General features: G+C 39.5%; 1 protein-coding gene across 3 annotated transcripts in view; it reads right to left on the bottom strand.

Annotated features, from left to right (window-relative positions):
• The window catches only part of kdm6a (lysine (K)-specific demethylase 6A), a 76,068-nt gene that overhangs the window by 19,396 nt on the left and 35,376 nt on the right, over window positions 1-21,296 (bottom strand). For 2 of the 3 annotated variants that reach the window (XM_022201506.2, XM_051959020.1), the window contains 8 exons: window positions 17,648-17,741; window positions 10,555-10,681; window positions 7,559-7,657; window positions 5,521-5,740; window positions 5,036-5,176; window positions 3,295-3,387; window positions 3,133-3,201; window positions 65-172 (listed from right to left, as the gene is read on the bottom strand). In XM_022201506.2, the coding sequence (XP_022057198.1) occupies window positions 65-172; window positions 3,133-3,201; window positions 3,295-3,387; window positions 5,036-5,176; window positions 5,521-5,740; window positions 7,559-7,657; window positions 10,555-10,681; window positions 17,648-17,741 (951 nt within the window). The remainder of the gene's footprint in view (window positions 1-64; window positions 173-3,132; window positions 3,202-3,294; window positions 3,388-5,035; window positions 5,177-5,520; window positions 5,741-7,558; window positions 7,658-10,554; window positions 10,682-17,647; window positions 17,742-21,296) is intronic. The other variant, XM_022201507.2, reaches the window with a different exon arrangement.

Genomic DNA, 21,296 nt, shown 5'->3' with positions numbered 1-21,296 from the left:
ATTTGTGTTATGTTTATACATTAGCACCTATTAATAAAACCAGCAGAGTCCTGTACATGTTTACCTGCTGCTGATGTTGTTGCATGAGAGAAAACTGGTTCTCCAGCTGCTCCAGCATCTGCAACTGAGGGGGCTTGAGGTTTGCTCGGTTGGTCCGCAAGTGATCCAAGTGCTGTCAAGTTAAACATAAAATGTATTTGTAATTTTAAAAACATTCAGAAAATAGTGTTTGCACAAGACTCCAGTTGTTTCCATCTAAATAACATAAATGACCCCAGATGTATTTATTATGTTTACATTCAGGACAATTTCCCTCAAAAAACGTTACACCCTACATACACACGTGGACAAAATTGTTGGTACCCCTCAGTTAAAGAAGGAAAAACCCACAATTCTCACTGAAATCACTTGAAACTCACAAAAGTAACAATAAATAAAAATTTATTGAAAATTAAATAATCAAAATCAGCCATCACTTTTGAATTGTTGATTAACATAATTATTTAAAAAAACAAACTAATGAAATAGGGCTGGACAAAAATGATGGTACCCATAACTTAATATTTTGTTGCACAACCTTTTGAGGCAATCACTGCAATTAAACGATTTCTGTATTTGTCAATGAGCGTTCTGCAGCTGTCAACAGGTATTTTGGCCCACTCCTCATGAGCAAACAGCTCCAGTTGTCTCAGGTTTGATGGGTGTCTTCTCCAAATGGCATGTTTCAGCTCCTTCCACATATGTTCAATGGGATTCAGATCTGGGCTCATAGAAGGCCACTTTAGAATAGTCCAACGCTTTTCTCTCAGCCATTCTTGGGTGTTTTTGGCTGTGTGCTTTGGATCGTTGTCCTGTTGGAAGACCCATGACCTGCGACTGAGACCAAGCTTTCTGACACTAGGCAGCACATTTCTCTCCAGAATGCCTTGATAGTCTTCAGATTTCATCGTACCTTGCACACTTTCAAGACACCCTGTGCCAGATGCAGCAAAGCAGCCCCAAAACATTACTGAGCCTCCTCCATGTTTCACCGTAGGGACAGTGTTCTTTTCTTCGTATGCTTGGTTTTTGAGTCTATGAACATAGAGTTGATGTGCCTTACCAAAAAGCTCCAGTTTGGTCTCATCTGTCCAAAGGACATTCTCCCAGAAGCTTTGTGGCTTGTCAACATGCATTTTTGCAAATTCCAGTCTGGCTTTTTTATGAGTTTTTTTCAGCAGTGGTGTCCTCCTTGGTCGTCTCCCATGAAGTCCACTTTGGCTCAAACGACGACGAATGGTGCGATCTGACACTGATGTACCTTGGCCTTGGAGTTCACCTTTAATTTCTTTGGAGGTTGCTCTGGGCTCTTTGGATACAATTCCAACGATCCGTCTCTTCAATTTGTCATCAATTTTCCTCTTGCGGCCACGTCCAGGGAGGTTGGCTACTGTCCCGTGGGTCTTGAACTTCTGAATAATATGAGCCACTGTTGTCACAGGAACTTCAAGCTGTTTAGAGACGGTCTTATAGCCTTTACCTTTAAGATGTTTGTCTATAATTTTTTTTTGGATGTCCTGGGACAATTCTCTCCTTCGCTTTCTGTTGTCCATGTTCAGTGTGGTACACACCTTTTCACCAAACAGCAGGGTGACTGCTTGTCTCCCTTTAAATAGGCAGACTGACTGATTATGAGTTTGGAAACACCTGTGACGTCAATTAAATGACACACCTGAGTTAATCATGTCACTCTGGTCAAATAGTTTTCAATCTTTTATAGAGGTACCATCATTTTTGTCCAGGCCTGTTTCATTAGTTTGTTTTTTTAAATAATTATGTTAATCAACAATTCAAAAGTAATGGCTGTTTTTGATTATTTAATTTTCAATAAATTTTTATTTATTGTTACTTTTGTGAGTTTCAAGTGATTTCAGTGAGAATTGTGGGTTTTTCCTTCTTTAACTGAGGGGTACCAACAATTTTGTCCACGTGTGTATACGAATGAATCAGACATGTAGGACACGTGAACATTTTTTGTCTGTGATTAACTGGACAATGGCAGAAAACTACAAAAACTAAAATAATAGCCCAATATTCAATTCTACTGTGGTCTTTGAATGTCTCATATGTGACGGTTTAAGTTAAATTAAGCAAATGTAAGCTCAAAAATTAGATATTTCATCAAAACCACAGTATGTGCCAGGGAAAAAGCAGATTCTGCAACAAAAAAATAAAGAAGAACTAGTTCACAAGTGATCCAAGTTAAACATACGATGCACTTGTAATTAAAAAACATTTTTGTTGTTTTCATCCAAATATGGTGGACTTAAATATGGCCTGATGCATTTATTATGTTTCGAGAAATTTTCCTTTGTGAAATGGCTCAAAAAATGCTCCATTCTACATATATAAATGAATGAGACATGTAGGACGAGTGGACATCTTTTTCTCAGTGATCAGCTGGACAGTGATAGGGAAAATGAAAACTAGACCCATATTTAAATGTCTCACGGTCTGTGAACGTATCTTATGACGGTTCAAGAGGTAAATTAACCAAATCTATGCTTTAAAGTGTGATATTTCATCAAAACCACAATATTTCAGACACTTCATTCAGGCAGCATGGTTAAAAAATGATGAGCAGAAGAGGAAAATGTTGGAAGATTCAATCAGCATGGCGAAATATTTTTTGAGAATGGAAGTAAAAAAACATGGAATTTGAGGAGGTCATAGAAATATAAACAGAAAACCTCTTTAACATTGTTTTTGTTTCTTTTTCCTTGTTATATTTATGGCATTCTAACTGTCATCTGGCACCATAAACACTTCTGAGTTCTCTCTACTTTTAGTCATGGTTGTTCTGTTTCCATAGAGGTGCAGGACTTTATACTGCAGTGAAAAACAAGCCCACAGTGAGTAAAAATGCAAATAGCCAGAATGGTTTAATATTACCTAATGAAATCCTCTGCTGACACTCTTACAGTGGAAATACATTCCAAAGCCTTTTCCGGGAGGTTTCATGAGGCTACATGCTTTTCTCTTTGGTATTACTGAAAGCTGGTAATGCACTACATGAGACAATTTCCTAAGTGTTTTATTGCTGCAGTGACAAGTTTCTGTGCATAAATTGATAACACAAAGAAGTTTTCCCACCTGAAGCTTCTGTGGTGTTAGATACCAGCTGGGGATTTGCTGTTGGTTGGGGCATGAGTCTGCTGCGCCCTGTAAATGAGAGAAAAAGCAAAAAGTGTACAGTGGCTCACATTTTTAACTTCCACCCATCAGATGTAGCGATGCCTGTGTCCTTCACTGTACCTTTGCTGGGCTGGCAGTGCGTTTCCTCTTGGCAGGACTGGCCGGTGGGTCTGTGTGATTGCTGGCAGACTGGCCTCCCTCCCCCTTACAGGCCTGGAAACCCGGCACAGACACACAGCTAGTGAGGACACACTTCACTAACAATACCAGCAACGCTTCTTTTCAACTTCAAAATCAGCCCTAATGTGATGTTCCAAATGACGGACGGCTATAAATCCAAACTTTTCCGCACAATAACACTGAAGGACAAACACCTGATAGCACACATTTACATGCACAGCAATTTGAGCATTTAAACAATGCATGTATGACAGTACTCTGCTTAAAATAAGGATTATGTTGACACCTTAATCTGATTAGCGGATGCTGATCAAGGCCATAATCTGAATATTCACACTGTGATTAAGATGTGAACTAATGCAACATTTGGCTGCATTAGTGGACAGAACATGCATAGTCTGTTTCCTTATACTCTGCAGCATCAGTAGCCATGTTTCCATAAAACTGTCCAAGGAATTTGAAGCAAACTTTTGAAGTGTTTTAAAATTTACTTGAATTGGAGCGAATAAACTAAGCACTATAGACAAAACCTGTTCATTTCAGAGCTCTAAAAGCCCTCAGAGAAGAAGAAACAAACAAAACTTTGTCAGTCTGTAAGAGAAAAATGTCAAGAAATCTTCAGAAATTCTGTCCAGTTGGGAGAATTGTAAAAATACACTTTCATTACAGCTGGTATTGGTCATATTTTGCACTTTCAGGAGACAATATAAGTAACGTTAGCTAACAGAATTTGTCTAAAAAAGGTGTTTCCATCCTCAATGAGGCATCAACTCTTTCCAAAAAAGTCAAAAACCACCGTAAGCGATCATAAAAAACATTCTTGCGAGGTGCAGTTTCTCTTTTCTTGCCGGATCCTATGCAATATTTCAAAATGTGCACACTAATATCTCATGGAAACACAGCTACTAATAGTTAGAGACAGGATTTTGTTGCATTTAATCAATCACACATCCAATTTCAATACTGGAGCAAATCAAAATGAGCTCAACATTTGTGTTTGGTGACTGTGTAGATGAAGCTGGATGGAAATGGAAGCTATTTGAAGCCAAAAACGAATGATGTCGGCTAAACATTTCAATAATACACAAAAAGTAATTATAGGAGGAAAGCAAGAGGACTTAAACTGATGTAATGATGGGGGTGGTGAACCGCATTTAGACCAAAATTGCACAGCTTAGATTTACGGCTGTGACAAGTTAAAAAAACACTTTTAAGGATGTAAAATTAAGACAAACGAGTGTCAAATACATGCATCCATACTTCTTAATATAGTGCATCCATTAAGCATGCATTTTCAGCCTTGCAGCTTGCCAAGTACGTTGCAATGACCGCACAAGATTTGTGCGTCTTTGCAGAAAGGATAAGAGTTGTGGGACATAATGAGTTCGTCGTAGCATTGCTTAATAATTCTAACACTCGCCATTTGACTAGAGAGGCACCATGGAGGGCAATTAGATTATTGCAATGTGGGCCTCGCTCCAATTCCTTCAGACTGCATCAAGTTTTATCTTTCAACTGGTCGCAGATGCACACCATATTTTGGAAACATCAATATCACGTGACTTGGAAAAAAAAACATCTAAAAGCATCGGAGCGAGGCCTCGGCGTAAATAGTCCTCATAAATTTGTGGTTCAAGTAGTTTCCAAGAGGCTGGCGTCTCTTGTATGAGCTGGATCTCACCTGCTGTGCCTGTGCAGTGTTCAAGGCCCCCTGCCTGGACGTGAGCTCAGCAGGAATGGGTAGGCTCCACGCCTCCTCAATACTAGGAAGCATTTTACTCTTATTCTGCAGACTACCTGGCTGTAGGTTACACAACTGAGCCTAGGAGAAATTGTGTAAGAAACAAACTTTAGTGCTTAACTTGGGTTTAACAATAAAAAGGCACTACAGCTTACTTGTAGGTAAGCGGAAACACAACAGAAATGTTCAATGCCATGAAGGTATGCTTTACAATTAAGTGAGAGAAAAAACACACCAATATGAATTGTTATTCATATCTCTGTGGTCTGAAATCAAAATGACAAAAGCACAATCTGCATTTTAAAAAAAGCTGATTGCTTTGGCAATGCTTGGCAATAAACACAGCACTTAAATGCACGCACACCAAAAATACTGCACAACATCTAACAGCGGACGCTGGCCGGTGCGTCATCTAAAAGCCCCACCTGCAGCAGTTTGATGCGTTGTGTGAGTGCAGCGGTGTTGAGGCAGGCCTTGCTGCGCGTAGCGTTGATGTAGCACTTGATAGCGTCGTGCGGCTGGCCGCAGGATTCGTAGAGGGTTCCCAGGTCCATCCAGGCGGCGGCGTGGCTGTGGTCCAGTTGAACGGCGCAGATGTAGGCCTGCAGTGCATCCATAGGCTGGTTCTGCTGCTGGTAGAGCACCCTGCAGGCAGAGCAAACAGAGAACATCCAGGATTTAGGCCCTCATCTTCCTGAGCGTTAGCGATCTCACCCACTCTCAAGGGACATAACCTGCTCTTCATACTTCTAACTATAGATCGACTCTCCTGCTGTTCTCCCCAGGTCCTCTGTCGCACTGCAGCTGCTGCATCTCCGTGAGGCATTTTGAAGCTACTGAGGCCCTGAGCACAAACCACACCTGAACAGATCAACCATACACCCACTATTTCTCCCTCAAACATGACATCAATGAACATCTGAACCTCAAAACCCATCAGCAGGTTTGAAAGACATAAAAAAGTCAAAATTAGACCATTTTTCTTCTTCTGAAAAAAAAAATATATATATATGCACTGTGTGCTGCGCTCTTTTTTTATTCAAAATGTTGCTGCTGTACACTGTAAATTTCCCCGCTGCGGGATAAATACAGGTTTAATCTATCTATCTCTCTATCCATCTATCTATTAGGGCTGGCCCGAATAGTGGTTTCTATTGGAGGCCCAGGCGTGGCGGCGGAGGTGCGGTAGTGGCGACGGCGGCGGCTTGTGGCAGAGATCCTTTCTCATTTTTAGACAGTTCTGGACACCATATCCTGATGACAGATTGAACCCAGTGTAAACTGACCTTCGTTGCCTTCGTTTTGTCTTGAGTTAAACTGAAGAATTCACAAACAGCAGAGGTCTTCAGCATCTTGTCTTGTGTTTATGCAACTAAGTGAAGCGTGACGTCAGAGTCGGCAGCCACCCGGCCATTCAGGTGGTGTTTACAAACACGAATGGAGGAGCCGAAACGAGCCGAAGAACACGGCGGGATGAGCCGATGTGGGCCGAAGGCGAAGGGAAGAGACGAGCTCCGAATATTTTCGTCTGGGGGGAGGAGGGAGTGATCACATACACATATGTGTATATGTTATAGACATATGTGTATATGTTTATGTGATCACATGATGAGATGAGCCGATAAGTGCCGATGTGGGCCGAAGGCGGAGGGAAGACAGTAACGCGGCATATTCTTTCCGCCCGGTAACGTCCGAATATTCGGATACCAAATTAATATCCGGATAGTGCCGTAGCGAACGAATATTCGGATATTCGGGTCCAGCCCTACGATCTATCAGTCAGAAACTATAAAAACCAGAAAGGACTGTTGAATTTGTTCACTTTCTTGCTTTGACGTGCTGTGATATCCGAAAACTTAACCAAATATAAACCGAGAATCATGATTTTCCAAATCAAAATCACTTTATCCCTTCAGGTCTCATTTAAAACTTTAGCAAAAATAAACCATTTGCTCCAAAATCTGTTAAAAAAATAAACTAAACTAAAAAATCTGCAGTCCTCTGCACAACTGCGAAGCCATGAGAGAATCAGTTGCAAGTTTCATTCAATAAAATTAGGACAAAATAAAGCATATTTTATTTGTCAGCACAACTGAGAAGTCAAGTATGGATCAGCAGCAACTAACAGTCACTTTTGAGCTGAACTGCAGACTGTGTTTACACAGACCAGAGAGGAGATGAGAACGGAAACTGGAAAAATTGCAGAGGAAAATATCTATAATATGTCGTCAGCCATTGATATCACCTCTAGACAGATGTCAAAGTCTTGTACATATTGATTCCAGGATTTTTACATTTTTCATATATATATATATATATATATATATATATATATATATATATAAACAGTGTTTATATTTTGGTTTTCAGTGCAACAACCACAAAGAAAGAAAGAAATAGGTTGACTTCTGTGTGCTCTGTATGTACAGTATAATAATAATATAGACCGTGTTGTGCTCTCACCCTATGGAGCACCAGGTGTCAGCACTGGCCTCCGACTTATCGATGGACTGACGGTAAGAGATGAAGGCATCCTGCACCTTCCCAATACTGGAGTAGCACCTGGAGGAGAGGAAACAAACAAAAGGACAAAGAAAGTGAGAAAAAAAGATAATAAAACAACTACTGACAAGTTAAACAATGCACTGAAATTCATTCCTACTGTTTCAAACCATTTCTGTTCTTTAGTTTTTGCGTGCAGATACAGGAGTTTCTGCCTCAGCCCGCTGACACCAAATTCAAGTTACTTATTGTGCAAACATTAATCTGCAATAGTTGCGATAGCTACACAAAACAGGGACAGTTAAAGGCTTTTTAAATGTACTTTACACACCCCTGACCACATGCACAACTGAAGCATTTAGGGCTGCTCACTGATCATCGATCAAACAATCGACTCGAGTATTTGTTTATCCACCCTTCAACAACACACCTGTTGCTGGCTAAGCCTTGACTTTAAGGAACTTGTGGCTGACCTGTGTGTGATATAGGTCCAGTGTTGTAGGTTGTGAGTGATACTAGCGCAGAGAAGTAGTAAATCTACCAAAACATAGCCGACAGAAATGGACAGCTATAAAGGGTCTCAACACGTTCAAGCTTCATTGTAACAACTACTCAAATGCTGTGTGGTGTGTTCACTGGTCCAAAACAAAGGAAATATAGGCTATGGTTTGTTCCGCTTGACAACAGTATCTGTTTTTGCCTCACTCTAATCACTGCAGAGGTGTTTCGGACTGTAACGGTCACAAGTTAAAACACAAGGAAAGACGTTTAGCTTCACATAAGCTGCTAGAAAAAGTTATAATCTGGGGCCAGCCCTGCTACACCCTATTAGACAAATCTACAAACAGCAAGCTAACTGGAGGGTGCAGCTGTAATGTTACCAGCAGAACGGCTGCTATAGCTCTGACCAGTACTAGCATTGAGCATCCTTGCTAATGTTGTCAGATTTTGCAGATAAAAATGACATTTGGGATCAACATCTGTCCATTTTTGGCCTTAGATAGATGGACACTTGTTGTGGAGCTTTAAAAGCTAAAGAATGCAGGATCACAGAAACCAGCGAGACCAAACTGGGTTTGAAAACACACAACTGAAAAAACATTCACCCTCTCTCGTCTCCCCCAGTAACACTTAAATGTGCACCAAGCAATTATTGCAGGAAGGCTAATCCTTAACACAGAACGTTGGTAGTGCATTAAAGCTACCTCATGTCTACAAAAACACAAATAGGATGCAACACAACATTAGCAAAACTTCCCATTCACAGCCAACGGAGGCTAATGTAAGATGATTACAGGGTATAACTGTGCAGACAGGCGAAGAATAAAAACACAGACACCTGGAAGAGGACAGAGGCCACAAAAAGCACTGAGATATGCAGAAATACAAATGGATGTGATGGAGGTTTAGCTCTGCAAGATGATGCAGGTTTAACTGAAATGCAAAATGTGGGTGCTGGTCTTATCTTATCCAGCGACACATTTAGCTAACCGTGTGGAAATCACTAGGTAGTGAACCATGTGGACCAAATGCAAAGACTTGTAACTGCCCAAGATAAGGCATTCTTTATTTGTTTTTAACCATCAGGGCGCATTCTTTATTTTTAATTCTGTCAACAATTACAAACTTTTCAACAAATACAACAAAGAAAACATCTGGATTAAATTGCATTCTCCAGCTATAATATAGGGATTGTCAGTTATCGGATTCAATATTTAGTATTTTTTTTTCAATTACTGGTCTTTAAATCTTTAAGATTAATTCCAAATAAAATAACTAAATTTCAAAATGTGCTACTTTGCTTCTTAAACAAATGCATTTCTATATCTACATTCATTCCACAGCTCTATCGCTATCTGACTGGTGACTTGTCATGGGTAATGGTCAATCAATACCAAAAAATAAATATTGGAAAGTTCTCTTTAATTAAACATGTTTCAATCCTATCTCAATTTTATTACTTTTCCAAGGAACACAGCAGAGTTATGTGACGATTGCCGTACGTTTGTTCTTCTGTTTGTCTGTTCACAACATTACTTAGAAACAGATTTGGATGAAATTTTCAGGATAGGTCAGAAATGACACAAGGACCAAGTGATTAGATTTTGGCAGTGATGCAGCTTATAGTCTGGATCCACGGATTTGTTACAGATTTCTGTATTACTGCGAGATAGCAGCACTGTAACTATGACAACATGTGAACACTACGGCAGCTAACGATCACGATCCTACTACAGATTGACATTGGAGACTTTTTGGGACTTAGCCATCAGAAATGATACAAGGAACACTGATTAAATTGTGGGGGTGTTTCCAAGTCCCATCAATTCCCACCGGTCGCTACATACTTAGGTCACACAATTCTGTATTCATACACAACGTACACATGCATAACACACACCTGTGCTCAGCACAAGGCCATTTTTTTTGTTAAAGTCTTCATCTGTGAGAAATGATAAAAAGACTGAGCAGCCTTGGTGGAGCACTGCACTCTGAGTGCTTTTCTTGTTCATGTGGCTCTAATTCACAACGTGTGTTTTCTCATGTTACATATTACATGTAAAATATCAACAAATGCAGTTACTGATAATGTGTGTTAGTTTCAGCCTTGGAAAAAAAAAAATCCCTCTTTCAACTGATCATAAATGATGGAAATACACATTTGAGACTGTCAAACTGAGCGAAAATGAAATGTGTGCAGATAACTATGGAAATAATGCATAAAAATTGTGATTTTTCCTTTTTTTTTTCATGTGTCTTAGTGGAGGGTTGTTGAGGCCAACCAAAGCACTGATAGGAGAAACTGTCAAACCTGGGCCTTCATTTGCCAATAGAGAATATACATCCAACCAACCACATGTAGGTTATTATGTGGCTGATACCTTCTAGGTCAAACAAACAGTCCCATCTGAAAACATCCCAGAAACTGACAAGTTCAACACCTTTGTTTGTCTTACCTGCCAAGAAAATACCAGGACTGGCCAGAGTTGGGGTCTGCTTCTAGAGACTTCTGCAGACACTGGATGGCATAGCTGTCCTTGGTGCCTTTATCCCCCAGCTGCTCCACCGTGTGATGCATCCAGCCTGCAACAGATCACCGATTAGTCTTCAAAACAACCAACAACCCAAAGGTAGCAAGCACAAGCAGCGGAAGAATTACAGCCGTGACGGTGTACCTGAATCTGAAGACTAAATGTGCAATGAAAAAGGGGAAAATCGCTGTCTGATGTGCAAATGGAGTGAAACAAAACAAATGGCTTGTCCTTCCACAGGGGCTTCAACCAGAGAGGCAGACAGAGAGGAGGAGGTGGCATTCTTCACACACTTCAAAAGGTTTCATATGAAGCAGCCTTTACAAACAACTCCTCCCTGCTTTCCAAACCGCTTCCACACACACCCAGACGCACGCCAAGCAGTAATGGGTAATTTCCAACAAATACGCTGTCTCTCAGGAAGACGAGCAATCATGGACCTCCCTGGTTTACTCTCCTATACACCTGTGGCAAGCTCCGCAGGTCACCATGACAACCCCAGCCGGATAGACTGGGAATGTTTTTTTACAACTGGGTGAGCCGGTGGGGGGGGGGTTCTGTCTGCTGTGTAGAGGAGGAGAAAATGGAAGTCTGTCTGATTGCAGAGAAAAACGCACAAAGAAGTGTTAATCTAACATCCCTGCAGCTACTGTCAAGAGGTGCAACCTTGAAGGGAGGATAAACCCTAATTAATAATTCATCACCAAAGCAAACATCCTTTTTTTCCCCGTTTGTTTCAAGTGCAAAAGCTGACTGTAAGTCGAGAGCAACCAGTGGAGGAAATTATCATCTAATAAATAAATAAAGGTTCATTTTAAAGTTAAAGCTTTTTCTGAAACATTATCTGTCAGGGTTCAACCAGTGTATTGCAAATGTAGTGGGGCCAAGTCAACTCTGCACTGAATCAAGGCATTTTTTTTACTCTATTTTATTTCCAAAAGATTCAAACAGACCCCTGCACACTGTCTAAACTGCAAAAATTCATCTAGTCTAGCACCAAAGCATTGCAAATAAATGTATAGCTATGAACCTACACATTTAGGTGATGAAATAGGGGTCAGAAGAGCTTTTTTGTTTTATTGTATTTTACAAAATCATTTTTTAAACCACAGCTAAAATGGGTCAGCATGGTTGGAAAGTTTACAAGTACCATCTGTAAGTTAAAACAGAAAACATATCAGCGTTCTTTCCTCTCATTTTGCAAAGACAGGCATTTAACACTTGATGTTTCCAATTATCATGCCTGGGTTTTCCTGAAAAAAAAAAAATTCTGACCACCTAAGGGGTTGTAGCCAAACAAGACAAAAAAGCCCCAATAAATTACCCTAACCCTTGACTGGAGCATAATAGACATTTTAGTTTGTCAAATGGTCACAAATAACAGGAAAATGCATAGATTTCTGTTCAACAGGGAAACCCAAATTGATCACCTATGCTGTTCATGAAGCAATCAACAAGCCTGAATAAGCTACCTAGCCAACTTCGCTAACTACCCAATCAGTCAGTAACGCAGATACTTGAAAAACGAAATTAAAAAGCCAAAAGACCCCAAACATTTCTTTTAGAAGGCCAAACATTGAAATATTGGAGGTGACGCCAACAACCAAGCGACATTAGCATAGTTTAGCATAGCATAGAGATGATGGTACGTTCCATCAATGCAGACATTTTTCGCTAAATTCACTGCAGGGCTTAAAGTGAGAAAAAATCCTGAGCCTGAACTTCTAAGATCCAATTTATAGTGTCAATAAACGTATTTAAATGTGTTTTAAAACTCACTAAAACACAATATATATGAGATTCTATTAATTCAGAGCAAATATGAGGTCATCTGGTGGAAATAATGCCCATTATGATCCCACTATTTTATTGTTGCTCAAATGTAAAACCTTACTTGGCCAAAATTTAAGGCATTTTAGAAAGTGCCCCAAGTCTGATGTTTTTTGTGTTGATGTTTCAATACCACATCACTATAATTGCAAAGATTTATTTTAGTGTAAAGGGGAAAAAAAATCAAGAAAATCAAGTACATGTATTACTAATAACTTAATAATTTTTATCTCTTCAGTAGATTTAACAAGAACTCAAAACAACACCAACCACAACAAAACTGCTACAAAACTAAGCTGGTTTCCTTCATAAGGCACAATTTTTACTTACAACATTATCACAAGTGTCAGTCTCAAGAGAATATTAAGTGCTTGGAGAATACTGTTTGAAAAAGTCATTTCTTTTTTCTTTTTTACTTTGTGAATTTTCTGAACATTTTCTTTTTAACATGTTCAAAATGTTGTTTGTTGAAATAAACTGCAAAACACAGACAACAGATTTAACTTGTTTAATATTGTCTGGAACACTACAAGAGAATAAACTGTCATATGTCACTTGCTATACCAACTTTGTATTTAAGCAGGTAATAACTCTTAAATGCAATTTTAGTTATTGCCTCACAATATAAGATACCTCTGAATAAGTTGATCATGATGCTGACTCTCTCAAACTCTCTAACTAGCAAAGAAATTCGGGCCTTCCTGATCTGGTTTATCTGGGTCCTGGTGGCAATGGACTGCTCATGCTGAAGAACTTCTACTCTGGCCTTTTCCTCTGGAGTCAGCCCATTTCTCACACAGATGTGATTAAGAAGCCCTCTGTAGCACATAACCACACATACGCATGTTAGTAACTGCTCATTTGATACACCTCAATAATCTGTGTGATTAGTTTCAATCATTTGATTTTCAATTTGAACTGACACACATTTTGTTTGTTTTTGGTAAGGGAAAAAAAATGTATTCACTGTATAATTTGTTCAGTTGGCTTTCAATTTAAATGTTTCTATTTTTATCTATATTTTGGGAAGAAAGAATGGTGAAAAGCAGGCTAAGAACATTCTTATTTAACTATCTATCCATTATTAATTTCACACAACCCATACGTTCATTCTGTTCTTACTAATAATATTTGCTTAAGATTGGAGATTTTTTGTTTGTGGCTAGACATCATTCGGATGCATAAGGTCACAAAATCTGCTGAGAGCTATTTAACTCATTATTACAAACATCCTATATGTCCTCAAATAAAAAAGGTTCATATCACCTAAGCTACATTCAGTTTGTGCATATTTAACTAAACAGATGTTCTGAGTAGAATAATGGGACAAATCCGTATGGCTTGATCTTTGATTTTTTTCCTTTCAAAATAAAATCCAGCAAACTAAATAGCTGTTTCCTTTTTTCCTTTTGCCGTTGTAAAACACATAGAAAATGTTTAAAGATTAAGAAATCAAACAAAATCAACAACTTCTGTTTTTGTTACTTTTTTTAATTCAATACCTAAGCCCGTTTGTTTTTATTTTGTGGCAAAACTATGGGGACTGTGGGGGGGTGCACGCGCATCGCCACTGAGGCGTGTATTCCTGCAGTTCTCCATGGCACGCACTTACGCCAATGGGGCGAGTCAACACACCGCGGCTCAGGGATTGCAGCAGCGGCAGCTCTCTTTGTTAATCAGCAGAGACACATCCTCTCTCCTCTGTCACACAAAGCCTGAGCAAACTTTAGTATCTGCGTCTTTGGGCTAAACACAAGCTCCAACGCTACTGACCAGTGATCAGCTGCTCGATTCTTCACCGCACCACTCACAGATTGGAGCTCCGTGCGCTCTGGAGAGACCAGGCAGCCACAGGGCTGGGACACGTGGAATGGGTATACAGTCCAAGCAGAAATAAAATAAATAATATGCAATATACCGGGCTTTGCAAAAGTTCTGTTACACGGTTTCATGATCTTTAGAGACGTTTACATGTCGGAGTGAAAAATTCCATTAAACAAACTGAAAGTTCTACCTTATAGGGAGGTGTCATTAATACAAATTTGTTCTCCGGTGAAGTTGTATCAAGATGGAAGTCAAAAGAGTTGAGATAACTGCTCTCCTTCATGCTGGCCACAACAAGTCTGACAGAGCCAAGCAGCTGAACATCAGCCGAATGACCGTCCACAGAGTCGCGGAGAGGCTCAAGAATGGTGAAGATCTTTCAGTGATCTATCAAGAATGGTGAAGACCTGAAAGATCTTCACCATTCTTTAGCCTCTCCGCGACTCTGTGGACGGTCATCCGGCTGATGTTCAGCACAAAGGAGAGCAGATATCTCAACTCTTTTGACTTCCATCTTGATACAACTTCACCGGAGAAAAAAAATTTGTATTAAGGACACCTGCCTATAAGGTAGAACTTTCAGTTTATTTAATGGAATTTTTCACTCTGACATGTAAACATCTCTAAAGATCATGAAACCGAGTGTAACAGAACTTTTGCAAAGCCCGGTATATCAATGTGTTTCCAGTAATTCCCTTTAAACATAATTACAAAAAACACCAACAAATTTTGCAAATTTGGATTTTGTTTGTGGGATACTGTTATTTCTTATCAGCGGCTCAGCAGCACTGACGATGCCGAACCAAGAGCATATCGTGTGCCCAGCAGTCGATGCGCACTCGCAGTTAGAAAACTATAATTGGATAAAAGTTCTATCAGAAAGTCGCATGCCTGGACAGAAGGTGTATATTTTTTAACGTAGGATTTGGAGTTTGATTGATTAAAGAGGAGCAACTGAATGCAAAATGACGCACATGCTTGGAGCCTTCAGGATGGAGATGGATGAAATTTTTTAAATGGTACACTTCCATGCGCCAGAAAACTTTAAGCCCTGTCACTGTTCAACTCTTATCTTGCTCATTATAGGAGCTAGCCATCCATGCTATTATCATCCTTATTTCTGTCCTAACAGTCTCTGCTGTCCAAATCTCTCACCATTTCCAACATAACACTTGCAGATAGTGTATATTTATAGAAAGGAAAAAAAATCTTGTATTATGAAACTGTTATTTTTACTAGTATGTCACTATAAAACCAGGCAGTAAACATGTCTTTTCATAATTGTGGAGCAGAGACTGTCTGGAACCTGGCAATTTTAGAACCATGGTGTTGGGATAATGTATGACATTTATGAGCCTAATGGAAATATACGTCATTATTTTATTCACTTGCAGTGTTCACAGTTGTCTACTTGCAGAAGTGGCAAACCAGACAAATGAACGTTTCCATTTATTTGATATAGAATTATGAATTGTCTCCTGGCCAATCAGACGCACCGTAATCTTCTAATCAAGAATCCAAGTATCTGATTCCTGTAGTTCTTTAGCAACAGGTGTCACATAATGATACTTTCAAGAAGGATGTGGACCAAAATCAACACAGATTCAAATATTTATTGTGTTTCAGGAAATTATAAGCCTTTTCTGAAGTCTAAATATATATATATATATATATATATATATATATATATATATTGTATTCTTTTACCACATGAAGTTTGTGTAAGTTTTGTTTTCATCAATTTCATATTTTATAGAATCTTTAGAAATTAAAAGATAAAACACTGGGTCATCTGACCTGTCATGACTACAATTCACAGTCGATTTAAGTCATCTTCAGCATTTCTCTGCTCCTTTTTTTTTTTTAGCACTTTACGTGGTCTTATCTGTCGCTGTGCGTCGATGTAATCTGTGGTGAAAATTTCTCAAGAGTTTTGCGGTACTTGTACTTCATCAGTATTTTCACTTCATTTTATTTAATGCTTTCATGCCACCACATTTCAAGGAAAAATGTCTGACTTTCTACCTTGCTGCTTTTATCTAACAGCTTTAGTTACTTTTAAAATGAAGATTTGACACAGTAGATCATTTAAAAACACTTAGTCAAAGATTTAACCACATTTCAAATCTTTCTGGCTTCGTACAACCAGCAGTGTATGAAGTCTCATATTTCAGATATGTGCTGTTAACAGCTCCACCAAAACATAGTTAATTTCAGTTTAATATCCAGCATTTCCAGAAAAATAAAAAGTAGAGAAAACCTGACAGCAGATATCTTTATCAGAAGTTATTTTTGTCTTCTTTTGACTCCCATTAATGATCAGATTTGCTCTCCCTGTAGATAAACATGGATATAAAGCAGTTCAAACTACAGCAGCTACAACAGTAACATGCTGCTGACACAACGATGCTTCAATATTAATAATCTAATGATGGCACATATAATTAAACATCAGCTAGAGGGATCAAACCTGGACTTTAGCTGCATTTTGCTGCTGATACATGTGTACTGTTTCCATGCAGGACCTTTAGTTGCCATGGAGTATTTTCATATTGCTGCACTGGTTTATTTATTTCAGTAAAATATATAAATATTTCTTCAACCACTGACTGCAGTTAGCATCCTTTGAACTCCCTCTAGAAATACAGAAACAAATAGGGTGACCTGAGAACATAGAGATGTAGCAGATGAGTATAACTTACAGATTTGTAGCTGACTGGTTATTAGCAAAGCAGGAACAATCTGTTTGACTTCTATAGCTGCTGGAGTGTATTTTATAATAACTGCTTTTAAATTCAACCTGAATATTCCATATATCTTTAGACAAACACTGTGAATAAAACTGATTCTCTGATTTGATTTTTTTGCATTAAATTGCCTCGAATCCACATTAAGTACACAATCAGACCGCTAGGAAGCAAGTTAAGCTTCTTCTTCGCTGCATGAACTCCTCAGCTAGAAATGTGTCTAACTGCACACTCTGAACTCCTCCACAGTCGTTCTACAAAGCCAAGCAAAGCTGTGCTTCCTGTGTCCTCAGACTTAACAAAATAACTTTGAATTTGAGATTTAGATGCACGTCTAAACCACAGGTGGGGGAAGGGAACCAGAGAAAACAAAAACAACGCTCTGTGGCTGCACACACATGCGCAAATCTACTCTTTGAAAACAAGTAGAAAAGAGCAGAAAAAATAAAGCAACAGAACAGTAAACTGCAACTGAAACCAAAACAGAACATATGTAATATGTATGATCGCTGACAAATTAAATAAAGCATGATACAGAACACCAAAAAGTACACTTTATCTGGAGCAATCTGTTGATAAGACGAGGGCATCAGCTTATTTGAGCAGGAGAGACTCACCTAGTTGTTGCAGTGTGGTCGCCTTCACCTGTGCAGGAAGATTTTCCGTCTGCAGCAGACTTTCATACGCTTCTTTCGCTGCTCTGTATTTCTTCTGCAAAGAAAAGAAAAGAGACAGGAGGGTTGTTTAAGCCAGACAGCGTTTTATGGTTCTATCTGGATGCACACAAAGAGTCTAAAGACCTCCTCACACTCGTAATGACCGGCCAGACGCACACTCACGGGGGAGGGTCGGCGAGGAAGACGAGGACAGGCCAGACTCAACACGTCTGGCAGCTCTAAGTGTGCGTGTCTGCACTTAAATGTATGTGTGCATTAAGTGCACGGCATGCTTTGTGTTTAGAGGAAACCCGAGCTGTCTGGTCTGAGGTGAAGCTGCAGTTTGTTTTAACTTGCCGACCTTATTGACCTTGGGTCTGGACGGAGATGTGGAGGCTGAATGTTCCCTTATCAGCTCAAACACAGCGCTCTTAGAAACAAGCCGCCCCCGTTTCTACACACTTTAAAGCTCCAAATGCCCACTAGTCTCTGTGCAGCTTTCTGCACACTGCTACAAACACACACTGGACTCTTCCTGTCTGCACACAATAAAGACACCTCAGGGCAAACGCTGACACTCGGGGCACATAAATGAGAGGTGCTCTTAGTGGTTCCTTCCTGTTTCCACTAATAATTGTCATCGAGCCAGAGGCCGGGCAGACGACAAACATCAATATGACAGAATATCTGAAAAGCAGCTCGACTACCATGATCAATTCAAAGCATTTACTTCAAGTGAACACTCGATAAAAAGGATGAAGGTTCAAGTTAACTCTCAAGCTCTGTCATCTGGACTTGTTAATGTAGAGTGTCAGAATTTCCAATTAGTCCTGAAAATAAGTTGTTTCAATACAATAGGACATTGAAAAATGTCAAGTATATTCACATATTATGACATTTAGGAGAGTATTGTTACTAATGAAGAAGCATAGAAGGTTATGGCTAATTAAAGCTGCTGTCCGGAGTTTCCGTTTGTTTTCAATTTATGTATCATTTTTTAACAAAGCTTAAATGTGTTAGTCTAGTTCGATACTATAATATAAAGTTAGAATAACGCGATATGAAAATTTATTCCTGAGCTCCGCCTTCCTCTCATAGACCCCCATGTTATTCCAAAAAGCGCCGGTTGCTGCCGACCAATCAAGTTCGAGCTTCAGCTTTGTCATGCTGTCAATCAACGGTTACGCGCACAGCAAGCAAGCCCATGCAGAGGTGGGCGAGCTACGCACTACGCAACCGCGCGCACATTTGTTTTGCTTGTGGAGGAGAGAGCATCAGGGCTCAGCAACTTCCAGAAAAGTTACCAATCCCACGGCTTGTCAGGCCAAGAGACTGCAGGACGTTTTTTGGCTCGGGGTGCTCGCGTCGCTCCCCGACCACGGCCTCCATAGCCCGCCTGACGGCTTCGTTTAGATGCACGACCTCTGGAGGAAGATGTTGGGGCGTCTGGGACATACTCTTCGTCAGAGGAGTCATGCAATTCTGAACTCTAGATAGAAATAAATAAACAATGTAACACATATACACGCGTAAATGCACTAAGTTTGATAAACAACGTCATTGAGAGGGATACACGAGTGTAATCACATATTGAAACTTTACTCGTTCGTCCTAGCAGATTCATGTTATTTTGGTATTAGGACAAGTTAGACTCAATACAGCATTCTAACGTAATTCCTTTATTATTTACTAAATGTACTAAATGTAGAAGAGGGGAAAACAGCAAAACAGGCGAGATGCTGCAGCACTCCGGGCACTTCTCTCATGTACTGCGCGCGTGCACAAATAAAGGGGCGAAATCAGAGGGAGGGTGGGACCAACAGTGTTCTGGGAGACGCTGCGATTCAAACTCCGGACAGCAGCTTTAATCACTCATTTTTAAAGGTGTTTCTGTCAACAGTTAAGTTCACACTCGTGACACAGTAAAAACTAGGGGTGTAATGGTTTTTGAATTCATCTTGAACTCTTCAGTGGCTTCTGAAGTTTAAAACACTCTGCTCATACAACACAATTACTTGATTTTAATGTCAAATCTGACATTTGGACACCTCATTTCACTTTATTCAAAATAATTTTTGGTCTAACATCTGTCAGGGCTGCTGAACTGCAGTAACCAAGTGGAGTCTAGAGGCTTCTCTGTGCACAGTATCTAATATCTACAGTAATCTGCATATGAGGTGTTTGGGGAACACTGGTAAATTGTACAGTCTATTGATAAGCAGATGTTCAGCAAGTGAGGCATTTTTGAAAGCAGCTATATTTATATTTTGACTTAGGAGATGCTCTGAATGTAGGCGATGACCATTTTAAGTCTATTTTTGATGTAAATATTTGCACATTTGTAGAAATTAAGCACAACATGAAAGTGAAAGCAGTGCTCTGTTAATTGAAATGCAGAAGTGCAACTGAAAAGATTACATCCCTCAAATCAGTGCATATTCATGCAGCCTTAGTAGTGGTGATATTTGTATGTCGATGTATAAAAACTTACGAGCTTCATGCTTTAAACACAGACTATTTTGTCAGTGGTCCACCTGCTCTCTATGAGCTACAGCTTGCAAGCAGGGTTAGCCTGCAGACACCATTAACTCACACAACACGTTTTATTCGGCCTTCCTGCAGCCAGAACCTTCTTCAACCAGCCTTCTCTATACAGGCCAGTCGACCAGCTCACACTAGTGGTGCAACAGACCATAGCTGATCCGTACGGACGCACAGTTTGACGCCCATGTGAACTGTACATTAACTGCAAAGTTTAACCATCAGAGCAAAATATAGTTTACAAAAGTGCAGCCTTGTTGAAGGCGAATTCCCAAATTTATCCAATCTATTACTCAAAAGCTAAGACCTGATTTGTACTGTGGGTTTTGTGATCTGCATCACTGATTCACACTGAACAGAAGCATTAAACCTCTGCTCACTTCATTTTTGTGGCTTCTGCAATACTTTGTCCAGGAGAGATTCCTGAGAAAAAGCAGCATTACTTTGTGGAAGTCTTGACAATTTAGTTATGTATGGATTGCACTTTTCTTAAAGGACATTTTTCATCATATGGATTTTATACTGGAGTCTTTTACTACAGTGGGTTTAGTGACCAAGTTTTCTTCTCTATCGAAAACCCACCAGGTTGCAAGTCTCTCTGTTATTAAAATAATACCTTACCATCAAACGAAAGCAAATTTAACTTAATGTTTAATTAATCTCATTTATAAACTGTGTAAAAAAAAAACAATGCTGAATAATTAATGACGTTAGTAACTGTATAGGGTGAAAATATAGAGAAAGTCAACATGTTATGGGCTTCATGCAGTTTAGCACACCTAACACACAGATTAACTACATTTAAAATGTACTACTAAACAACGTCTCTGGACATGTGCCAGCTAACGAAATCCTTTCACTCACACTCTTGTGGGATTTACAACTATGAGATGTAGAACCTCATTTCTTCCCTTTTATTTATAGCACTTGAGTAAACCTGGGTATTTCTAATAGTGAGCTGAATCACAGCATGCCTGCCTTCAGGAATGCTGATGTAGCTTCCTCTGTATTAACATTCAGCAGGCAAGCCGAGGTAGCAGCGTTACACAGGCACTTTAACATCAGAAGA

The sequence above is a fragment of the Acanthochromis polyacanthus genome, chromosome 14, assembly GCF_021347895.1.
Source record: "Acanthochromis polyacanthus isolate Apoly-LR-REF ecotype Palm Island chromosome 14, KAUST_Apoly_ChrSc, whole genome shotgun sequence".
Taxonomy (NCBI): domain Eukaryota; kingdom Metazoa; phylum Chordata; class Actinopteri; family Pomacentridae; genus Acanthochromis; species Acanthochromis polyacanthus.
The sequence above is the reverse complement of the archived record's forward strand: the minus strand, read 5'-3'. Positions and strand labels throughout refer to the sequence as shown.